Raw genomic sequence first — 23,599 nt, 5'->3', positions numbered from 1 at the left:
ACAGTTTGACTACCCCTGGTCTAGGGCAAAAGTGGCCAAATGGTGTCTCTCCATATGTCCAGCAGGGGCTCATGGGAATTGTAGTCCATGGCCCTCTGGAGAGCCAGCAGGGGCTCATGGGAATTGTAGTCCATGGACCTCTGGAGATCCACAGTTTGGCCACGGCTGGAATAATGGTCTGGCTCCGTATCCCATGGGAGGGGGAGCCCTAGCTTTCCCCTCAATCTGGGGGACCTATTTACCCCAGAAGGCAAGGTATAACGTCCCCTCCATTTCCCTCTGCCTCTCTGTTTGCCTGCCTGCCAGCGGAGACAAGCAAAGCCCGTCGCCCAGCAGGGACGGGCCAAGAGGATGGAAAAGGTTGCCCAGACCCAGAGCCCCGGCTTATGTAACACTGGAAGGGCTGTTCAGGATCCCAGTGACCGAACCCGCGGCCCGGCCAGCGTTTGATCTCGAGTCCTCTTTCTCCCGTCTCCCACAAGCCCGGCCAAGAAACGGGCACCTGGAACGGATCAGATTGAACAAACGCCTCTTTTATAACTTCCTCCTAAAAATAGAAGGGTTTTGGGAAACTCATCTCCCCGGCGGATTAAGACGGAGGAAGCGACATCTGCCTTTCATTTCGGACCGAAAGACAAAGCAGCTTTCCGTCTACTGTGTGGGGCTGCGGGTCCGCGTTGAAAGGCCCCTGAGTGCCCTCGGCTGGATCCTGCCCACAGCTCAGCTTGGCTTCATGTTATTCCAGGCTCTCCACCTCCCTGTTTCCAAAATGGGTAGCTGTAGCACCCAACTTGGTTCTTGGTTAAACTGTAATAGGACACCCTGTGAGGTGGGTGAGGCTGAGAGAGCCCTGAGATTACTGAAGAAGAAGAAGAGTTGGTTCTTATATGCCGCCTTTCTCTACCCGAAGGACTCCCAAAGCGGCTCCATTCGCCTTCCCTTTCCCTTCCCCACAACAGACACCCTGTGAGGGAGGGAAGGCTGAGAGAGCTCTGACAGGACTGCTCTGTGAGAACAGCACTATCAGGACTGTGATGAGCGCAAGGTCACCCAGCTGGTTGCATGAGGAAGAGAAGGAATCAAACCCTGCTCACCAGTTTAAAAGCTACTGCTGTTAGCCACGATACCACGCTGGCCATACATACCACTTAGCCTTTGATTCTATCCGTCCATCTTGTCCTTTGTCGACCTCTTCTTCTGCTGCCTTCACTTACCAAACAGAATCATTTTTTCCAATCTGTCATTTGCACGCCTTCTCTGTCTGACGCTCTAACCCCTCCGCCACACTACCTTAGGTGTAGACATCCCATGGAATTTTTCCTCATAGGAGAGATCAGGGTCCAGCTTCCCCATAAACATTTTACAAAGTCCCCAAAAAAGCCATTCGTAAGGACATGACAATTCGAACGAGAGCCAAAGGAATGCCCCTTGCATACTGCAATTGAAACCTCCCCAAAAACATAAACAGCTCTTGGTATTGCGAAATCCGGAAACCATGCGGCAAAGACAGATTGTTCCCTAAAAGAGAAATTCCAGAGGGGTTGATGGGCCCGAGCCCTGCAGACAAAACAACACGGAGTCTTGTGGAATCATAGAATAGAATCATAGAATCATAGAATCATAGAGTTGGAAGGGGCCATAAAGGCCATCTAGTCCAACCCCCTGCTCAACGCAGGATTAACCCTAAGCATCCTAAAGCAATCGCATCCGCTGGGCCAGAATCATTTGCAAGTGATGGTCCTCTTTACCATGTTCACTCCCTTGGAGGACCGGGTTCAGTTTTGGGCACCCCAGTTGAAGAGGGATGCAGACAAACTGGAGCATGTCCAGAGGAGGGCAAAGCTGGTGAGGGGTTTGGAGAAGAAGAAGAAGAAGAAGAGTTGGTTCTTATATGCCGCTTTTCCCTACCCGAAGGAGGCTCAAAGCGGCTTACAGTCGCCTTCCCATTCCTCTCCCCACAACAGACACCCTGTGGGGTGGGTGAGGCTGAGAGAGCCCTGATATCACTGCCCGGTCAGAACAGCTTTATCAGTGCCGTGGCGAGCCCAAGGTCACCCAGCTGGCTGCATGTGGGGGAGTGCAGAATCGAACCCGGCATGCCAGATTAGAAGTCCGCACTCCTAACCACTACACCAAACTGTATGAAGACGTATGAAGAAAGGTTGGGGGAGCTTGGTCTGTTTAGCCTGGAGAGGAGGCGACTGAGAGGGGATCTGATAGCCATCTTCAAGTATTTAAAAGGCTGCCATGTAGAGGATGGAGCAGAGTTGTTCTCTCTTGCCCCAGAGGGACAGACCAGAACCAGTGGGATGAAATTAATTCAAAGGAAATTCCATCTAATCACCCAGAAGAAGTTCCTGACAGTCAGAGCGGTTCCTCAGTGGCCCTGGATGCTGCTTGGAGAGTGGACCCTCAGGCACCCTGTGCTCACTGACCTCTCTCCCCTCCAAAAACACCACTTCTCTGGGGCGTCACCCCCAAACCCCCAGGAATTTCCCAAGGCAGAGTTGGCAACCTGAGTTAGCAGTCCACTCAGCGAGTGCTGAGCTGGGGATGAATTCTTTTCCCTCCTGTAGCATCACTTGTTTGTTTATTTATTTGGAGATTTATATGCCACCTTTCTCAGTGGATTTAATTGATAGGATTGCCCTCTCTGGGCCTACCCTGGAAATTTTGGGGAAGCCAGGGGCCTGCATGGAGCAAAAGGTCCGAGAGTCCACCCTCTTACGTCTGCCATTTTTCCCGGAGCTTGAAAACCAGAGGGATTTTGAGGACAGGCCGGGCCTCCAGCATTTCCCCCTGCCAACTTTCTCAGGGAGATTAATTTCCCCAAGAGGAGATTTATTCCTTTTCTGGAGGCACGGATCCAGGTTACCAAACGCAGGCTCTGACCCCCGGGCGATGCCTGAGACCCCTCGGGTTTCTGCTTCACAGCAAAGGGTTCCCAAGGCAACTGGGGTCAGCCTGTCTCGAGACAGAATTCCGCTTCGTCAGACCCCGCATCGCTGGAGAGGGAACGGGATCTGAGGAGTCCCTCCAGAGAGAGAGTCTCTGTTTCGGGAAATGGGGAGGCAAAGCGTTCGGGCTTTGCAAAACCAGAAGCCAGCCCTGGGCGGGGAAGGGAGAACGAGAGAGAGAGATGATTTATGATTATTGATCACCTGGCAGGTGTGTCATGTATCCGGGAGATGCCAGGATCGTCTGGCTGCCGGGCAAGTGACGTTCGGGGATGGTGTTCTTGGAGATCATTGGGGTCTCCTCTCTAAGTGCCAGCCAGGGCTGCTCCTCCACTCACAGCCAGCTGGATGACCTTGGGCCAGCCACAGTTCTCTTAGAGCTGTTCTTGCAGAGCAGTTCTGACGGGGCTCTCTCAGCCCTGCCCACCTCCCAGGGTGTCTGTGGTGCGGAAAGGAAGGGAAGGCGATTGGAAGCTGCTTGGAGACTCCTTTCGGCAGTGAAAAGCAGGGTATAAAAACCCAGTTCTTCTTCTTCTTCTTCTTCTTCTTCTTCTTCTTCTTCTTCTTCTTCTTCTTCTTCTTTCTTTCTTTCTTCTTCTTCTTCTTTCTTCTTTCTACTTTCTTCTTCTTCTTCTTTCTTCTTCTTCTTCTTCTTTCTTCTTTCTACTTCTTCTTTCTTCTTCTTCTTTCTTCTTCTTCTTCTTCTTCTTCTTGCCTGGGCTATGTCGGGCCACCAGAAAGAGAGCGAGACCCGGTTGCTCCCTGTAACCTCTGCCCATTCTCCTTGCAGCTGGAGAGCTACATCCAGATGAACATGAAGTCCGAGATGGCGCAAATGCAGCAGACGGCGGTGCAGAACCAGACGGCCACCATGCTGGAGATCGGGACGCACCTCCTGAACCAGACGGCTGAACAGACCCGGAAGCTGACGGACGTGGAGGCTCAGGTGGTGGCAGGCGGCTCGGGTGGGGGAGGGGGGAGTCCCAGAATCGAGGGAAGAGGAAAGAAATCACCATAGCGAGGCCTGTAAGGAGAGGGAGACACATCTGGGACATTGTCCTGGGGCTAGCAGGGCCTCTGGCTGGCTGTGTGGAGTAAAATGCATCTTGTTAGCCCAAACTCCTGCCCGAAATGTTACAGAGTTACTTTTATGTATTGATTGCTCCTTATAATTGGCTTTATTGACCGCGCCCTCCCTGCAAGCGGGCTCAGGGTGGTTCGTGACAGGACTTATCCTTAAAGCCAACTCTCGACCCCCCCGTGTCAGAATTCCAAAGACTCCAAAATGCTGGAGATGCCTAGGAAGAGCTGCCAACCTCCAGGTGGGGCCTGGAGACCTCCTGCTATTAACAATTGATTTCCAGATGACTGAGATCCGTTTCCCCTGGAGAAATTGGCTGCTTTGGTGGGTGGACTAGAGGGCATCGCTAAGGTCCCTCCCCTAATTCAGCCCTCCCCAGGCTCCACCCCCAAAATCTCCTGGTATTTCCCAACCCGGAATGGGCAACCATACCCCTGGCTTGGGGGCTAGTCCTGGTTTCTAGCATGGGATTGAATTTGGGACCTTCTCTTCCCCGTCACCTACTGCCTACTCCTTTCAACAGGAGATGCTGGGGATTGAACCTGGGACCGTCTGAATGGCTTTTCCACTGAGCCACAGCCTCCCTTCTTGGCTCTCCAGGGTCTCAGGCAGAGGTCTTCTACATCAGTGGTCCCCAACCTTTTTATCACTGGGGATGAAGTAAAGGGCCGGGGGGGGGGGGGGAGAAGGCGTCCCACCTCCAATTGGGCCCACCTCCAATTAGTCAAAGGACCACATGTGGTCTGCGGCCCACAGGTTGGTGATCGCTATTCTACATCACCTCCTTCCTGGTCCTTCTAACTGGAGATGCTGGGGATTGAACCTGGGACCTTCTGAATGCCAAGCAGAGCTTCTCCCGCTGAGCCACAGTGACAGCCTGGATGAGACTGGGCACCAACAAGAGCTCCTAAGGCAGGAGTAGCCAAATTTTGGCTCTCCAGGTGTCTGTGGACTGCGATTCCCATGAGCCTCTGCCACCACCATGTGCTGGCAGGGGCGCATGGGAATTATAGTCCAAGGTCATCTGGAGAGCCAGAAACATCTATGGAGTTTGGCTCTGGTTTCAGCCCTGACCCCCGGTGTTGCTCTCCGCTTTGCTCAGGTGCTCAATCAGACCTCCCGCATCGAGATCCAGCTCTTGGAGAACTCCCTGTCCACAAACAAGCTGGAAACGCAGCTTCTGATTCAGACCAATGAGATCCAGAAATTGCAGAACCGAAACAGGTAAGATTGTCCTTCTGGCCAGCGTGGAGTCATGGGTAAGAACGGCAGCCTCTAATCTGCAGAAGCGGATTGGATTCCCCACTCCTCCACATGCAGGCGTAGAGCCGAGGAAGAAGAAGAGTTGGTTCTTATATGCCGCTTTTCCCTACCCGAAGGAGGCTCCAAGCGGCTTCCAGTCACCTGCCCATTCCTCTCCCCGCAACAGACACCCTGTGGGGTGGGTGAGGCTGAGAAGGGGATTTGGGGGGAGACAGTTGTAAAATCAGCAGATTTCCAGCCCCGGCCTGGGGATTGGCAACCTCCAGTATTCCCTGAAAGCCAGGCTGTCTTTCTCAGTGGAGGCTTGTGGTTTCCCCGTCTTCCCACCCTGTGAACCTGCTCCCTTGGGGGGTTGCAAATCCCCCCCTTGTGAAGCCCTTTTGAGCTCCCAGGCGCCCTACAGAGCTGGGGCTGTTTTGTGTTGATTCAGGGTCCAGAAATGCAAGCGTGACACATTGTCTTCTTCCCCCCTTCCACTGCACTGGCCAAGCTCCCTTATCTCAGTCTCGCTCGACTGGAATGCAGCTCTCCCTTCCGAGCCCAGATGGAGGGTCTGAGGCTCAGTCTTTGGCAAAGCCGGGCGGAGCTGAGCTCTCGGGTCGCCGACTCTGGACTGGCAAATCCCAGGGGATGTGGGCCTGGGAAGCGCTTTCATGGAGAACAACGTTTGAGCCCAGGGGCACCTTTAAGGCACACAAAGTTGAATTCTGGGCTTAAGGGAGGACTGAGTGACTTAGCATGTGTAAGAGGCACACATCTTCAGAAGAAGAAGATGAAAGAAGAAGGAGAAGAGTTGGTTCTTCTATGCCGCTTTTTTCCACCCAAAGGAGTCTCAGAGCTGCTTTCGCCTTCCCTTTCCTCTCCCCACAACAGACACCCTGTGAGGGAGGGAGGCTGAGAGAGCCCTGAGATTACTGAAGAAGAAGAAGAGTTGGTTCTTATATGCCACTTTTCTCTACCTGAAGGAGTCTCAAAACGGCTTACAGTCACCTTCCCTTTCCTCTCCCCACAACAGACACCCTGTGAGGGAGGGAGGCTGAGAGAGCTCTGAGATTACTGAAGAAGAAGAAGAGTTGGTTCTTATATGCCGCTTTTCTCTACCTGAAGGAGTCTCAAAACGGCTTACAGTCACCTTCCCTTTCCTCTCCCCACAACAGACACCCTGTGAGGGAGGGAGGCTGAGAGAGCCCTGAGATTACTGAAGAAGAAGAAGAGTTGGTTCTTATATGCCACTTTTCTCTACCTGAAGGAGTCTCAAAGCGGCTTCCAGTCACCTTCCCTTTCCTCTCCCCACAACAGACACCCTGTGAGGGAGGGAGGCTGAGAGAGCCCTGAGATTACTGAAGAAGAAGAAGAGTTGGTTCTTATATGCCGCTTTTCTCTACCTGAAGGAGTCTCAAAACGGCTTCCAGTCACCTTCCCTTTCCTCTCCCCACAACAGACACCCTGTGAGGGAGGGAGGCTGAGAGAGCCCTGAGATTACTGAAGAAGAAGAAGAGTTGGTTCTTATATGCCACTTTTCTCTACCTGAAGGAGTCTCAAAGCGGCTTCCAGTCACCTTCCCTTTCCTCTCCCCACAACAGACACCCTGTGAGGGAGGGAGGCTGAGAGAGCCCTGAGATTACTGAAGAAGAAGAAGAGTTGGTTCTTATATGCCACTTTTCTCTACCTGAAGGAGTCTCAAAGCGGCTTCCAGTCACCTTCCCTTTCCTCTCCCCACAACAGACACCCTGTGAGGGAGGGAGGCTGAGAGAGCCCTGAGATTACTGAAGAAGAAGAAGAGTTGGTTCTTATATGCCACTTTTCTCTACCTGAAGGAGTCTCAAAGCGGCTTCCAGCCACCTTCCCTTTCCTCTCCCCACAACAGACACCCTGTGAGGGAGGGAGGCTGAGAGAGCCCTGAGATTACTGAAGAAGAAGAAGAGTTGGTTCTTATATGCCACTTTTCTCTACCTGAAGGAGTCTCAAAACGGCTTACAGTCACCTTCCCTTTCCTCTCCCCACAACAGACACCCTGTGAGGGAGGGAGGCTGAGAGAGCCCTGAGATTACTGAAGAAGAAGAAGAGTTGGTTCTTATATGCCGCTTTTCTCTACCTGAAGGAGTCTCAAAACGGCTTACAGTCACCTTCCCTTTCCTCTCCCCACAACAGACACCCTGTGAGGGAGGGAGGCTGAGAGAGCCCTGAGATTACTGAAGAAGAAGAAGAGTTGGTTCTTATATGCCACTTTTCTCTACCTGAAGGAGTCTCAAAGCGGCTTCCAGTCACCTTCCCTTTCCTCTCCCCACAACAGACACCCTGTGAGGGAGGGAGGCTGAGAGAGCCCTGAGATTACTGAAGAAGAAGAAGAGTTGGTTCTTATATGCCACTTTTCTCTACCTGAAGGAGTCTCAAAGCGGCTTCCAGTCACCTTCCCTTTCCTCTCCCCACAACAGACACCCTGTGAGGGAGGGAGGCTGAGAGAGCCCTGAGATTACTGAAGAAGAAGAAGAGTTGGTTCTTATATGCCACTTTTCTCTACCTGAAGGAGTCTCAAAACGGCTTACAGTCACCTTCCCTTTCCTCTCCCCACAACAGACACCCTGTGAGGGAGGGAGGCTGAGAGAGCCCTGAGATTACTGAAGAAGGAGAGTTGGTTCTTATATGCCACTTTTCTCTACCTGAAGGAGTCTCAAAACGGCTTACAGTCACCTTCCCTTTCCTCTCCCCACAACAGACACCCTGTGAGGGAGGGAGGCTGAGAGAGCCCTGAGATTACTGAAGAAGAAGAAGAGCTGGTTCTTATATGCCACTTTTCTCTACCTGAAGGAGTCTCAAAACGGCTTACAGTCACCTTCCCTTTCCTCTCCCCACAACAGACACCCTGTGAGGGAGGGAGGCTGAGAGAGCCCTGAGATTACTGAAGAAGGAGAGTTGGTTCTTATATGCCACTTTTCTCTACCTGAAGGAGTCTCAAAACGGCTTACAGTCACCTTCCCTTTCCTCTCCCCACAACAGACACCCTGTGAGGGAGGGAGGCTGAGAGAGCCCTGAGATTACTGAAGAAGGAGAGTTGGTTCTTATATGCCACTTTTCTCTACCTGAAGGAGTCTCAAAACGGCTTACAGTCACCTTCCCTTTCCTCTCTCCACAACAGACACCCTGTGAGGGAGGGAGGCTGAGAGAGCCCTGAGATTACTGAAGAAGGAGAGTTGGTTCTTATATGCCACTTTTCTCTACCTGAAGGAGTCTCAAAACGGCTTACAGTCACCTTCCCTTTCCTCTCCCCACAACAGACACCCTGTGAGGGAGGGAGGCTGAGAGAGCCCTGAGATTACTGAAGGAGAGTTGGTTCTTATATGCCACTTTTCTCTACCTGAAGGAGTCTCAAAACGGCTTACAGTCACCTTCCCTTTCCTCTCTCCACAACAGACACCCTGTGAGGGAGGGAGGCTGAGAGAGCCCTGAGATTACTGAAGAAGGAGAGTTGGTTCTTATATGCCACTTTTCTCTACCTGAAGGAGTCTCAAAACGGCTTACAGTCACCTTCCCTTTCCTCTCCCCACAACAGACACCCTGTGAGGGAGGGAGGCTGAGAGAGCCCTGAGATTACTGAAGAAGGAGAGTTGGTTCTTATATGCCACTTTTCTCTACCTGAAGGAGTCTCAAAACGGCTTACAGTCACCTTCCCTTTCCTCTCTCCACAACAGACACCCTGTGAGGGAGGGAGGCTGAGAGAGCCCTGAGATTACTGAAGAAGGAGAGTTGGTTCTTATATGCCACTTTTCTCTACCTGAAGGAGTCTCAAAATGGCTTACAGTCACCTTCCCTTTCCTCTCCCCACAACAGACACCCTGTGAGGGAGGGAGGCTGAGAGAGCCCTGAGATTACTGAAGAAGGAGAGTTGGTTCTTATATGCCACTTTTCTCTACCTGAAGGAGTCTCAAAACGGCTTACAGTCACCTTCCCTTTCCTCTCTCCACAACAGACACCCTGTGAGGGAGGGAGGCTGAGAGAGCCCTGAGATTACTGAAGAAGGAGAGTTGGTTCTTATATGCCACTTTTCTCTACCTGAAGGAGTCTCAAAACGGCTTACAGTCACCTTCCCTTTCCTCTCCCCACAACAGACACCCTGTGAGGGAGGGAGGCTGAGAGAGCCCTGAGATTACTGAAGAAGGAGAGTTGGTTCTTATATGCCACTTTTCTCTACCTGAAGGAGTCTCAAAACGGCTTACAGTCACCTTCCCTTTCCTCTCCCCACAACAGACACCCTGTGAGGGAGGGAGGCTGAGAGAGCCCTGAGATTACTGAAGAAGGAGAGTTGGTTCTTATATGCCACTTTTCTCTACCTGAAGGAGTCTCAAAACGGCTTACAGTCACCTTCCCTTTCCTCTCTCCACAACAGACACCCTGTGAGGGAGGGAGGCTGAGAGAGCCCTGAGATTACTGAAGAAGGAGAGTTGGTTCTTATATGCCACTTTTCTCTACCTGAAGGAGTCTCAAAACGGCTTACAGTCACCTTCCCTTTCCTCTCCCCACAACAGACACCCTGTGAGGGAGGGGAGGCTGAGAGAGCCCTGAGATTACTGAAGAAGGAGAGTTGGTTCTTATATGCCACTTTTCTCTACCTGAAGGAGTCTCAAAACGGCTTACAGTCACCTTCCCTTTCCTCTCCCCACAACAGACACCCTGTGAGGGAGGGAGGCTGAGAGAGCCCTGAGATTACTGAAGAAGGAGAGTTGGTTCTTATATGCCACTTTTCTCTACCTGAAGGAGTCTCAAAACGGCTTACAGTCACCTTCCCTTTCCTCTCCCCACAACAGACACCCTGTGAGGGAGGGAGGCTGAGAGAGCCCTGAGATTACTGAAGAAGGAGAGTTGGTTCTTATATGCCACTTTTCTCTACCTGAAGGAGTCTCAAAACGGCTTACAGTCACCTTCCCTTTCCTCTCCCCACAACAGACACCCTGTGAGGGAGGGGAGGCTGAGAGAGCCCTGAGATTACTGGAGGAGAAGAAGAGTTGGTTCTTCTATGTCCCTTTTTTTCCACCCAAAGGAGTCTCGGAGCGGCTGACATTCGCCTTCCCTTTCCTCTCCCCACAACAGACACCCTGTGAGGCAAATGAAGCTGGGAGAGCCCTGATATTCCTTCTAGGTCAGAACAGCTTTATCAGAGCCGTGGCGAGCCCAAGGTCACCCAGCTGGCTGCCTGTGGGGAAGGAGCAGGGAATCAAACCCGGCTCGCCAGATTAGAAGTCCGCCCTCCTAACCACAACGCCAAGCATTACATAGAGATGGATGGATTCCGGTGGGTCGCCAAGTTGGCCTGAAGGAGCCGAACAAAGTGGGAGTCCTGGGGGACCTTTAAGGCCCACAAAGTTTAATTCTGGGGGCAAGATTTGGGGTGCAAAGCATTTGAAGAAGTGTGCATGCTAGACTGGCCTGACCCAGCAGGGCTCTTCTGGTCTTTTCATGAAGGCCTCATCCTCCATGCCCTGTTGTAAGACCTCCAGATGAAATGGTTGGCCCCTGTGTGAGGCAGGAGGCTTGGCTACATGGTCCCTGCTGGTCTGATCCAGCAGGGCTCTTCTGTTCTTAAGTCACTTTGATGCCCCCCCCCCCCGCTGGAGAGGAAGGCAGGATACAAAACGAAAAAGGAGTTCTGTCCTTGGCAGCCTTTTAGAGACCCGGGTCCAGGAGATGGAGAAGAAGCACTTGGTGGAGCTGGAGGGGAGCCGGCAGGAGAAGGAGCAGCTGCAGCAGCTGGTCCTCCATCAGGGCAGCACCATCGAGGGCCTGGAGAAGACTCTCCTGGCCACCAACAGCAACAGCAGCTTTCTCCAGCAGCAGCAGCAGCAGCTCCTGGAGTCCATCGAGGGTTTGGTCCAGCTGGTCTCCCAAGGCAAAGGTGAGTGGAAGGGGCAGGGTGGCCGGTTGGAGTGAGCCACTCAGCCGGGCTGGACACTAGGGGGCGCTGCATCACTCCAAGGGTGCGGAGGTGTCTTCTCCCTCTCTTCACATGGCCTTCCACGGAGGGACGTCTCTTTCCGCCTCTTCCATCCGTAGACACCCTGCCCTCGCCTCTCCCACACACATGATGCTGGCCATTTGTGATAGGGAAAGTAGCAGCTACAGAAGAAGAAGAGTTGACTTTTATACCCTGCTTTTTCACTCCCTGAAGGAGTCTCAAAACGGCTTACAAACCTCTTTCCCTTCCTCTCCCCACAATGCATTCTCCTTTGCGAATTTTGACGAATATTCCCCAGATGTTCACACAACCGCAGAATATTTACCAAACGTTCGTCAAGTAGCTGGTAGCTGTCTTTAACTGAAGGCAAGTTGGTTTTATACCCACTTTTCATGGCCTAAAACAGTCTCAAAGTGACTTACAGTCCCCTTCCCTTCCCATCCTCTCCCCTCAATGAACACCCTGTGAGGCAAGGGGGGCTAAGAGAGCTCTGACAGAACTGCTCAGGGAGAACAGCTCTAACATGACTCTGACTAGCCCAAGGCCACCCAGCTGGCTGCATGTGGAGGAGGAAGGGGGAATCAAACCCGACTCGCCAGATTAGGAGCCACTGCTCTTAACCATGACACCATGCTGGCTTTCTTTGGATTAGGCTCCTCCCCCTCCTTTCAACGGCAACCTGAACACAAACTGGTTGTACTTGAACAAACGTTTAAAAAAACGAGGGCGTAAATCAGGTTGCTTTTATTGGGGAATGCAGAATATGCCTCGGTGGTACCACGCTGAAGACACACTGGCCAGTGTTTGCAACGCAGAAGCAAAAATCAAACACGGCACAAAACACATGCGGAGCTGAGATATAAGACACTGTATTTTTGCAACTTTTCTGTAATGCAGATTTCCCCCCGGAGTCTTCTCATCTCCCTTTTTAACAAAACTGAGCATGTGCAATCACACAATCGCATCCTAGCATGATCAAAATAGGGAAATGTCCCCCTTTTCACACACACACACCCCTGGCTTCTTCTTGTGTCTTCTAGCTGAAGGCAAACGGTTCTCTGGAATTTCTCTTTTTCTGGCTAGTTCCGTCGAAGAAAGACGACCGGCTTTTCCAAGACTGTGCCGAGGTCCAGCAGTCGGGACTCAACCTCAGTGGGGTTTACGCTCTCCGCATCCACAATCTGACGGCGCCCCTAAAGGTCGGTGGAACCCGGAGGGCCCTAAATTTCACTTGCTTTACTGCTGTGCCCCCTCCCAGCTCCATGCCCAAGTATACATCTGCAGATCAAAACATTTGGGCTTTCGCTCACCCCTCCCAAAGGAAATGTTGGGGAGATTCTCACAGAGGGCAGCAATGTACATAAAGAGACACACATTTCTATGTGTGTGTGGGGGTGTGTGTGTGATTTGCACGCTTTCTTCTAAAGGAAAGAGGGAGCTTTCCCCGTTTTGCTTCCTTTTGGCAGGCCTTCTGTGACATGCAGACCGACGGCGGAGGGTGGACTGTTATCCAGCAACGCTTCAACGGCAGCATCAGCTTCCAGCGGAACTGGAGGGAGTACAAGCAGGTAGGGGCCAGGGAAGCAAGGAGAGGAAACATGGAAGGGTGACAGCAGCCCCTTCTAGGAATCACAGAATCATAGAGTTGGAAGGGGCCATACAGGCCATCTAGTCCAACCCCCTGCTCAACGCAGGATCAGCCCAGAGCATCCTAAAGCATCCAAGAAAAGTGTGTCTCCAACCTTTGCTTGAAGACTGCAAGTGAATCACTGAAAGTTCTGTGGTTATATATAAATGCTAGAAAGGTGTGATCTAAGTTTTTTATTTTATTTTATTTTATTTTATTTTATTTTATTTTATTTTATTTTATTTTATTTTATTTTATTTTATTTTATTTTATTTTATTTTATTTTATTTTATTTTATTTTATTTTATTTTATTTTATTTTATTTTATTTTCATAGAATCATAGAATCATAGAGTTGGAAGGGGCCATACAGGCCATCTAGTCCAACCACCTGCTCAACGCAGGATTAGCCCTAAGCATCCTAAAGCATCCAAGAAAAGTGTGTATCCAACCTTTGCTTGAAGATTTCCAGTGAGGGGGCGCTCACCACCTCCTTAGGCAGCCTATTCCACTGCTGAACTACTCTGACTGTGAAAAACTTTTTCCTGATATCTAGCCTATATCGTTGTACTTGAAGTTTAAACCCATTACTGCGTGTCCTTTCCTCTGCAGCCAGCAGAAACAGCATCCTGCCCTCCTCCAAGTGACAACCTTTCAAATACTTAAAGAGGGCTATCATGTCCCCTCTCAACCTCCTTTTCTCCAGGCTGAACATTCCCAAGTCCCTCAACCTATCTTCATAGGGCTTGGTCCCTTGGCCCCAGATCATCTTCGTCGCTCTCCTCTGTACCCTTTCAATTTTATCGATGTCCTTCTTGAAGTGAGGCCTCCAGAACTGCACACAGTACTCCAGGTGTGGTCTGACCAGTGCCGTATACAATGGGACTATGACATCTTGTGATTTTGATGTGATGCCTCTGTTGATACAGCCCAAAATGGCATTTGCCTTTTTTACCGCTGCATCACACTGCCTGCTCATGTTTAGTTTACAATCCACAAGTACCCCAAGGTCTCGTTCACACACAGTGCTACCTAGAAGCGTATCCCCCATCCAGTAGGCATGCTTTTCATTTTTCTGACCCAGATGCAGAACTTTACACTTATCTTTATTAAATTGCATCTTGTTCTCATTTGCCCATTTTTCCATTGTGTTCAGATCTCGTTGAACTCTGTCTCTATCTTCCGGAGTATTTGCCAGTCCTCCCAATTTGGTGTCATCTGCAAACTTGATGAGTAGTCCCTCCACCCCCTCATCTAGATCATTAATAAATATGTTAAAAAGTACCGGGCCGAGCACCGAACCCTGAGGTACCCCGCTACTCACCTCTCTCCAGTCTGATGAAACACCATTGACAACAACTCTTTGAGTGCGGTTCTCTAACCAATTCCCTATCCACCTAACGATCTGAAAATCCAGATTGCAGTCCTTCAACTTATCCATCAGAACATCATGGGGAACCTTGTCAAAAGCTTTACTAAAATCCAAGTAAATGACATCAACCAAATTTCCCCGATCTAGCAAACCTGTTACTTGGTCAAAAAAGGAAACTAGGTTGGTCTGGCAGGACCTGTTGGAGACAAATCCATGCTGACTTCCTTGGATCACCAAATTGTCCTCCAGATGTTTGCAGATCGCTCCCTTTAATATCTGCTCCATTATCTTCCCCACAACAGAGGTCAGACTCACTGGTCTGTAGTTTCCCGGGTCATCCTTCCTCCCTTTTTTGAAGATCGGAATAACGTTTGCTCTTTTCCAGTCCTCCGGGACATCTCCAGTCCTTAAAGAGGTTCCGAAGATGATGGACAAGGGCTGTGCAAGTTCTCTGGAAAGTTCTTTGAGTACTCTCGGGTGCATTTCATCTGGACCAGGGGATTTGAACTCATCCAGTGCAGCTAAATGCCTCTCGACAACCTCTCTATCCATGTTAACCTGCCACCCAGACACTGTCCTTTGGCTACAGCCATCTCTAGACGTGCCTAAACACTTTGACCTGTGGGAAAAAACAGATGTAAAATAGGCACTAAGCCTTTCTGCTTTCTCTGCATCTTTCGTTAGAGTTTGTCCATCCGCACCCAACAGCGGGCCTATTGCCTCCTTTACTTTACGTTTGCTCCTCACGTAACTGAAAAATCTTTTCTTATTACAGTGGGCTTCCCTGGCCAATCTTAGCTCACTCTCAGCTTTGGCCTTTCTGATGATTGATCTACAGTGCCTAGTAACCTGTAGGTACTCTTCTTTAGAGCTCTGTCCTTCCCTCCATTTCCTGAACATTTTCCTTTTCTTTCTTAGTTCCTCTTGAAGTTCTCTGTTCATCCAAATAGGCTTCTTAGAGCTCCTGCAGTGTTTTCGTATTTCTGGAATAGTCATTGATTGAGCATGCAATAGCTCTTGTTTGAGTAGCGCCCACCCTTCACATGCTCCCTTCCCTTCCAGCATTCTCGTCCATGGTATGACACTCATCATGTCTCTGAGTTTATTAAAGTTTGCCCTACGAAAATCCAACATCCGCATCTGGCTACAAGCTTCCTTGGCTCCCCATCTCAAAAGGAATTCTATGAGGACATGGTCACTTCCCCCTAGGGTCCCCACCTCCTTCACCTCATCCACCAACTCTTGCCTGTTGGTCAGTATTTATTTATATCCTGCCCTCCCCGAAGGGTCAGGGCAGTTCACACAAAACAAAAATAATACAATAATACAGTGATACAGCAATGATCATGGAGGATCATTGTCCCTGGGGTCGCGATGGGTCGGACACGACTTTGCACCTAACAACAACAGCAACACAGTAGAACAATAGAATAATATAACAAAAATAGAGTCCAGCAGCACCTTTAAGACCAACGAAGATTTATTCAAGGTGGGAGCTTTCTATGCATGCACTCGAAAGCTCACACCTTGAATAAATCTCTGTTGGTCTTAAAGGTTCCTTTAGACTCTAATTTAGTTGTGCTACTTCAGACCAACACAGCTACCTACTTGAATCTATCCTAACAGAATACTCTGGGGAACATTAAATTAAATTAACCTTTACAATTTCCACTGCACGTCCCTGGAGGCAGAGAGAACGCGGGGCATTTGCTAACTGTATCTCATTCCGTCCATTGATGATTAGATTATGAACTGATGAAGTGTATCGAAACAGGGGTAATTCACCGGAATTTGTTTGTTGAAACTCGTGTTGGAAACCAGCACTCTCCTGTGAGGAGGTTCTCTCATTGAATTGTTTATTGACCCCATACGGACTCATTGGTTTCCCAGTTTCTGCTGACCAATCAGCTAAGCCCTGGTGGACAACCACTGCCCTCCAGCCATAAGCAGGCAAAGGGGAACTCCACCAAGATGGCTTCCTCCACTCTTGCATCATCAGAGATGCCTACTGGGCATGCTCAGCTCACCTGGGGAACTAGGCAGGAATCCGATAGTTCTATGAGCTGCTGCTCAGCGTGGCGGATCGGACAAAATGGGCAGGGAAATCAGCACTGGGTCAATGTTAAGAAGTTACATCCAGCAAAGACCCAAATCACCTTGCTGGTGCAACGCATCCTTACTCCGTCGTAAGTGCCATGGATCCGGTGGAATTGACTTCCGACCAATTTGGATGTAGGATCACAGCCTTTGCCCACCTGGACCGCAAGGCTCACTGCTGGCTTTCCTCCCACCCCCCAACAGGGCTTTGGGGACCCTCCCGGAGAATACTGGCTGGGCAATGAAGCCGTCCACCTCCTAACCAATCAGGGAGCCTATTCCTTGCGAGTGGAGCTCCTCGACTGGGAGGGGAATCGCGCCTACGCCCAGTACGAGAAGTTCCAGCTGGGGAGCGAGCGCCAGCGCTACAGGTAAGAGGTGATCTTTGCGCATAAGAAGCCTCCGAAAGCAGGGGTCCCAATGTGGGGCCTGCGTGTACCAGGGTGGCATGCACCGACCGATTTCAGAAAGGGGGTTGGGCAGTGTGGGGCTTTTGGCGCTGATTGGATGTGCTGTTTAAAAGGCATCCTGAGAAGCTGTGCTTCTGCCAGAAACGTTGACGTTACTGTTAGAGTTATGCATGACCTCACCCCATGACCATTTGTGGTGGGCTGAGACTCCCGTGGGTCCCATTTTGTGGCTGTGCCCACCGCTGGGTCTCAGAATTCCAAAAGGGACCACAGACCGGAAGGGGAAGGGGCCCTGGCTCAGTAGTAGGTCCCCTGCTTGGCATACTGAAGGTCCCCAGTTCCATTACTGGCATCTCCAATGAAAAGGACCAGGCAGGAAGGGATGGGAAAGAACTTGGCTTGAGACCCTCGTTCGGTGGCACAGCCTCTGCTTGGCAGGCAGGAGGTCCCCGGTTCAATCCCCAACATCTCCAGTTAAAAGGACCAGGAAGGAGGGGATGGGAGAGACCTTTACCTGAGACCCTGGCTCAGTGGCAGAGCCTCTACTTGGCAGGCAGAAGGTCCCAGGTTCAATCCCCGGCATCTCCAGTTAAAAAGGACCAGGCAGGAGGGGATGGGGAAGTCCTTGGCCTGAGACCCTGGCTCAGTGGCAGAGCCGCTGCTTGGCAGGCAGGAGGTCCCAGGTTCAATCCCCGGCATCTCCAGTGAAAAGGACCAGGCAGGAGGGGATGGGGAAGTCCTTGGCCTGAGACCCTGGCTCAGGGGCAGAGCCTCTGCTTGGCATGCAGGAGGTCCCCGGTTCAATCCCCGGCATCTCCAGTTAGAAGGACCAGGAAGGAGGGGATGGGAGAGACCTTTACCTGAGACCCTGGCTCAGTGGCAGAGCCTCTACTTGGCAGGCAGAAGGTCCCAGGTTCAATCCCCGGCATCTCCAGTTAAAAAGGACCAGGCAGGAGGGGATGGGAAAGACCTTGGCCTGAGACCCTGGCTCAGTGGCAGAGCTTCTGCTTGGCAGGCAGAAGGCCCCAGGTTCAATCCCCGACATCACCAGTCAAAAGGACCAGGCAGGAGGGGATGGGAAAGACCCTGGCTCAGTGGCAGAACATCTGATTGGAACTCAGAAGGTCCCAGGTTCAATCCCCGGCATCATCTCCAGTGAAAAGGACCAGGCAGGAGGGGATGGGAAAGACCTCTTCCTAAGACCCCCAAGAGCCACAGGTCTGATTCTTTCCAAGGCAGCTTCATGTGTTGACTGGCTCTGATTGTTCCTGGCTCCGCCTCCCATGGCAGCCATTTTGTGGTGGCCATTTTGTGGCAGCACCTACCACATTGTATCAGAATCCCAAAAGTGCCTGCAGGGGCAGAAAGGTTGGGGGCCCTGATTTAGGGAGTCCTCCCTAATGGTCCACCTAAAGCTCCCTGCCTGAAATAAGCAAGACCCATAGGGTGCTTGTTTTAACAGCATATTAGGAATATCCTACAAGGGACATTGGGGGATCCATATAATTAGCATCTTTAGTTTAGACACTTCCTAATATGTTCAAATCATCTCCCCCTGTGTCTTGATTGGCTCAGTTGGAGACTTCCTGCTCCTCTCAGCACACTTCCTGTCGATTTCTCTCCAGAACATTAGTCAGTTAGACAGTTAGGGCCATCCCTCTCCTCTCTCATTTGCAAAGTTTGCTTCTCTTCTCCATAAAACCATTTCATTCTTCGAAGCAGCTGGCGCTCCACCCCTTTGCACATTTAAACTCTGCCAGCGGTTTGAACCAGGTTTAGTCTGACGACGAACCAATGCTGACTCAAGGTGAAACTTCCACCTCTTTTCCCTCACCGCCCGCTCCCCCCTGCTCTCGTTGCAAAATGGAAGCAAAACAACGACAGCATTTTATTTCTCACCCTCTCTCTAGCAACTCAGGGCAGGTTACAACAATCTTGCTCTTTAGGGCACTAGACTGGCCTCGAATCGAGCTCTCCAGGAGAGAGTCTTGGGCCTTCCTCTCAGCTCCATCCCCCGGGAGCTCTTCCTGTCCTGAGAAACCCAAAATTGGACCAGGAATCTGACGAGCGACTGGTCTTGTTCACTTAGTCACGCATTTCACTGGAAATGGAGCCAAGCTGTTTTGTACGTGTTTCTGGCACCATCGGAGCGACACAGCTCGGCACTGCCCGCTTGAAACCCATCCAGGAGGACCTTAAATCAAGACCGTTCCAACTGTGTCCCTTTGGTGACCTGGAACCTGGGCACTTTGTGGGGCGCTGGACAATCCTCCCCCACCAGCGCCTGCTCTTGGCGGAGTCTAAATATGCAGAAAAGCTGAGCACATGGTTGCTGCTGAAGAACAGAATAGACTTATGGAAGAAAAGAACATACTTCATAGGGAAGAGACGAGTGAGAAACCAGTCTGTGCTGCAGACTAGCTGATCTCAGGGCAACCTCAGTAAGCCAATCAGAGACAAGAAGGGAACAATTTGGAATGGGAGGTCACTAACCTTGCTAAGCTAACTAGGGGTTCCCTTTATTGGCCCTACAGGGATTTCCAGTCTTCTCTCTGTATTTATGTGAAGTTAGAGTTGCCAGATGTGGGTTAGGGCAGCTGTGGGGGATCTAGCGTCTAATGTAATGAACTCCCCCCTCTCCAAAACTGCCATTATCCCAAGGGGAATGGATCTCTTTAGCATGGAGATGATCTGTAATGCCAGGGGGATCCCCAGGTCCCACCCTATGTGCAGTCGATCCCGCCCCTTCTCAAGATCTATCGTGCAGAGTCCATAAGACTGATCTTCTCCTGCAGAATCTCCAACTTCTTTGTCGCCCTCTTTCCTGGAGACAGATCACCGAGTGTCCATGTTTGGTTTTTGATCGGAGGTTCAATCGTTTCCGTTCTCCCAGCGAGTAGAGGCAGACAGCCCCCTCCCCTCTTTCTTATACAGTATGTCCGTTTCTTCCACAAATCTATTTTGTTCTTCAACGGCATGCGTGTGCTCAGCTTTTCTGCATGCTTAGACTCTGCCAACCTCCACAGCCGTCCCTCCCAAGACGTCCCCCAAAGAGCTTTAGGATCTGCCGGCCACAGTCTGCTCAGGATCCAAGGAGACCAAACCGGTCTCAAGCAGACCCAGGCTTCTTCGGCCCTGGCCCCAGCCGGGTGGAACGCTCTTCTGACTGAGCTCAGAGCTCCGTGGAACCATCATCGAAGGGCTTGTAAAATACCTGTTCTCCATGTTGCAAATTTAGAACGAAGCGCTTTTTGCGGATCGGTTTCAGGAGTGTTGCAGATTGTCAATGACGTTGTGCATAACGGCAAAACTGTAGCGATTTCAATTAGTAACCATTGTGCTATTTTGGACGAATGCGGAACGGCTCTAGATAATGCGCTTTCAATGCACTTTTGAAGTAGAGTATCCTGTTCCGCACAGGAAAATCCAGCTGCCAAAGCACAATGAAAGTGCATTATCCTGTGTGTGCGGAATGGGCCCTGGGCCCATTCCGCACACAAAGGATAATGCACTTTCAATGGCTTTCAGAGCTGGATTTTCCTGTGCGGAACAGCAAAATCTACTTCTAATGTGCATTGAAAGTGCATTATCCCGTGTGTGCGGAATGGGCCCAGGGATTCTATGAGCTGCAGCTTTCCCCTTTGTCCACCAGGCTTTCTCTGAGAGGCTACAAGGGCACTGCCGGGAAGCAGAGCGGCCTGGCCTTCCAAGGGACCAGCTTCAGCACGCGCGACTCAGATAACGACAACTGCATATGCAAATGCGCTCAGATGCTCTCGGGAGGTGAGTAGGTCCTTGGGCATGCAGCCCACTCTCTGCGTTCATAAGATCCCCAACGTGGTGCCCATGGGCACCGAAGCACCCACCTGCGCTTTTTGAGGTGTCTGTCAAGAGCTTTTGGAGAATGGGTGAGGCCAGGTGGGCTTCTGATTGGCTGTTGGCGATCCAATGGGCTGCGTGGTTTGAATCAGCGTTGTTCCAGAGGAGCCTGGTTTGATTTTCTCTCTGTGTCTCTCCTCTTTTCCCTGCACTTGGGTTTCTCCCACCTCCTGCAAAGGCCCTTTTGGAGTTGTGCCCATGGCCCTCTGTCATGCCAAAGGTGCCCACCTTCGGGGGACTCAAAGGGAGGGGGGTGACTCTGGTCTAGAAACAGCCTCTGAAGCACATCAGTACATGGATTGAGAGTGTGCCGAATTCTTCCCCAGGGAAGATACCCTGAAGACGGCGAGATCCGTAGGCGTGCTGGGTTTTCACAAGTGGAACAGGACTGTGGGGAACCTGACTGGCATCGGCTGAAATCCACTTTTTAAAGCCACTCTTTAAAAGCAGGGTATCTTCCGCTGACAGCCAGCGTGGCATAATGGTTAAGAATGCTGGCCTTTAATCTGAAGAACCAGGTTTGATTCCCTCCTCCTCCAAATGCGGCCAGCTGGGTGCCCTTGGGCCAGTCACAGTTCTCTGGGAAGCGTTCCTGCAGAGCTGTTCTCTCAGAGCTCTCTCAGCCTCACCCACCTCCCAGGGTGTCTGTTGTGGGGAGAGGAAGGGAAGGCAATTGGCAGCTGCTTTGAAACACCTTTGGGTACAAAAAACAACTCCTCTTCTTCTAATGCTTATGGAGCAAGGGATCCTTGCATCCGGGTCTGCTGCCAGTTTTAAATCTTCCCCTGATTTAAAGGTCTTTTTCCTTAAAGGTAAAGGTATCCCCTGTGCAAGCACCGAGTCATGTCTGACCCTTGGGGTGATGCCCTCTAGCATTTTCATGGCAGACTCAATACGGGGTGGTTTGCCAGTCCCTTCCCCAGTCATGACCGTTTACCCCTCAGCAAGCAAGCTGGGTACTCATTTTACCGACCTCGGAAGGATGGAAGGCTGAGTCGACCTATAGCCGGCTGCTGGGATTGAACTCCCAGCCTCATGGGCAGAGCTTTCAGACAGCATGTCTGCTGCCTTACCACTCTGCGCCACAAGAGGCTCTTAACCTTTTTTTAGCAGGCGGTAAAAACCGCATGACGCTTAGCCATCTCAAGCAGGCCTCTCCTGTTCCTCCACATTCAGGTTGGTGGTTCGACGCTTGTGGCCTCTCCAATCTGAACGGCGTCTACTATCCCTCGGGACACAACATCCGGAAGCTGAACGGCATCCGCTGGCACTACTTCCAGGGCCCCGGATACTCCTTAAAGAGCACCCGCATGATGGTCCGGCCTGCCAGCGGGCGCGAAGGGGCATAGCTGCGCATTGCCCACCATGTCCATCCCTCACGTCCATCTTTGGCGACCGACAGGTGTGACTGAGCCACGGCAGGGGCCGCTGGGATGCGGCTCCGGCCAAGGAAGCCGGGACTTTGCTGTGAATAAGAGGAACTCAAGACTTGTTTGTGAGATAGCCTTCCGTTGGCCGTTGGGCTTCCCAGGAAAGAGAATCGGAAAAGGAAAAGGAAAAGGAAAGAGAAGAAGGAAGAAAGAAAGAGCTCTGCACGTTAAAGGCAAAATCTGACCGGGGTGGGGTGGGGGGGAGGAGTGGGGAATGTGCCATAGTAGCCTGTTAAGGGGGGGGAGTGGGAGGGTTCATTGGCTAAACCCGGGGAGGGAGGGGGGAATAAAAGCTGCAAGTCCACACAGAAATCCTGTTCCTCCTGCTCCCTGCTGGCTGTTCTTCACAACACACCTCCTGACTTTTGCTTGGTTATAAAGCGTTGTTTATGATTCGATCATTCTAGGCTGCTTTTAATGTATTTTTCTACATGAACTCTTGCGCATCAGCACATAATGTGCCAAGGATTGGCCCTCTCGACCCAATTTGCAGGGCTGCATAATTCCGACAGGCTTTTGAAACGTTTTCTTCACTCCCTGCTTTCTCACGTTCTCGTTTTCCTTCCTTGTGTGTTCTTGTTGCATCGGGGGTTTCTGGTCTGCTCTGCATGTGTTTTGCCTCCTCTAGTGGTTGATTCGATATTACATCGCTTTATGTTTTCCCAGGATCGCTTACCTCCTTATGCCCCCTGCAGGGCACTTCAGTCTGAGGGTATGACTTTGCTGGTAGTCCTAGTGGTCTCTCTGACTCTGGGCAAATGTCACATCTGTCGTGCCTTTGGCACCAAATAAAGGTTAACCAGAATTTTAAAACAGAGGCTGGAGAGCCATCTGACGGAGAGGATGATTCTGTGAAGGCTCAAGGGGGTGGCAGGTGACAGTGGATGAGTGATAGGGATGTGAGTGTCCTGCACAGTGCAGGGGGTTGGACTAGATGACCCAGGAGGTCCCTTCCAACTCTATGATTCTAAGATTCTATGATTCAGAGCCTGTAAAATGGAGGCAGCCCCTCTCTCTGGAGGCCAGCCCAACTGAATTCTGGGCATAGGTTTGCATGCCTGCCATAGACCTAAGTTCGAGACCAGTGGCATCTTTGAGGCTGACAAGGTTTTACTCTGGGCATAAGCTTTCCTGTGCATGCCTGCTTTTTGCCATTTGTTCTTTTTATTGCTTTGCTCTGTTTTCTGTTCATGTGATTGATTATCTAATGTGTCGTAAAGAGCCAGTTTGGTGTAGTGGTTAGGAGTGCAGACTTCTAATCTGGCAAGCCGGGATCGATTCTGCGCTCCCCCACATGCAGCCAGCTGGGTGACCTTGGGCTAGCCACGGCACTGATAAAGCTGTTCTGACCGAGCAGGAATATCAGGGCTCTCTCAGCCTCACCCACCCCACAGGGTGTCTGTTGTGGGGAGAGGAAAGGGAAGGTGAATGTAAGCCGCGTTCAGATTCCTTCAGGTAGAGAAAAGCGGCATATAAGAACCAACTCTCCTTCTTCCTCAGTAATCTCAGTGCTCTCTCAGCCTTCCCTCCCTCACAG

At 51.1% G+C, this 23,599-nt stretch overlaps 1 protein-coding gene across 1 annotated transcript in view; it reads left to right on the top strand.

Annotated features, from left to right (window-relative positions):
• The window catches only part of ANGPT4 (angiopoietin 4), a 38,384-nt gene extending 16,133 nt beyond the window's left edge, over nt 1-22,251 (top strand). The window contains exons 2-9 of the mRNA XM_077335984.1: nt 3,748-3,903; nt 5,141-5,262; nt 10,956-11,188; nt 12,332-12,447; nt 12,715-12,816; nt 16,548-16,714; nt 20,406-20,536; nt 21,809-22,251. Of these exons, the coding sequence (XP_077192099.1) occupies nt 3,748-3,903; nt 5,141-5,262; nt 10,956-11,188; nt 12,332-12,447; nt 12,715-12,816; nt 16,548-16,714; nt 20,406-20,536; nt 21,809-21,981 (1,200 nt within the window). The 3' untranslated portion in view covers nt 21,982-22,251. The remainder of the gene's footprint in view (nt 1-3,747; nt 3,904-5,140; nt 5,263-10,955; nt 11,189-12,331; nt 12,448-12,714; nt 12,817-16,547; nt 16,715-20,405; nt 20,537-21,808) is intronic.
• Nucleotides 22,252-23,599: the final 1,348 nt, after the last annotated feature.

This window comes from Paroedura picta, chromosome 4, assembly GCF_049243985.1.
Source record: "Paroedura picta isolate Pp20150507F chromosome 4, Ppicta_v3.0, whole genome shotgun sequence".
NCBI lineage: Eukaryota > Metazoa > Chordata > Lepidosauria > Squamata > Gekkonidae > Paroedura > Paroedura picta.
This window is presented reverse-complemented; position numbering and strand designations above follow the sequence as displayed.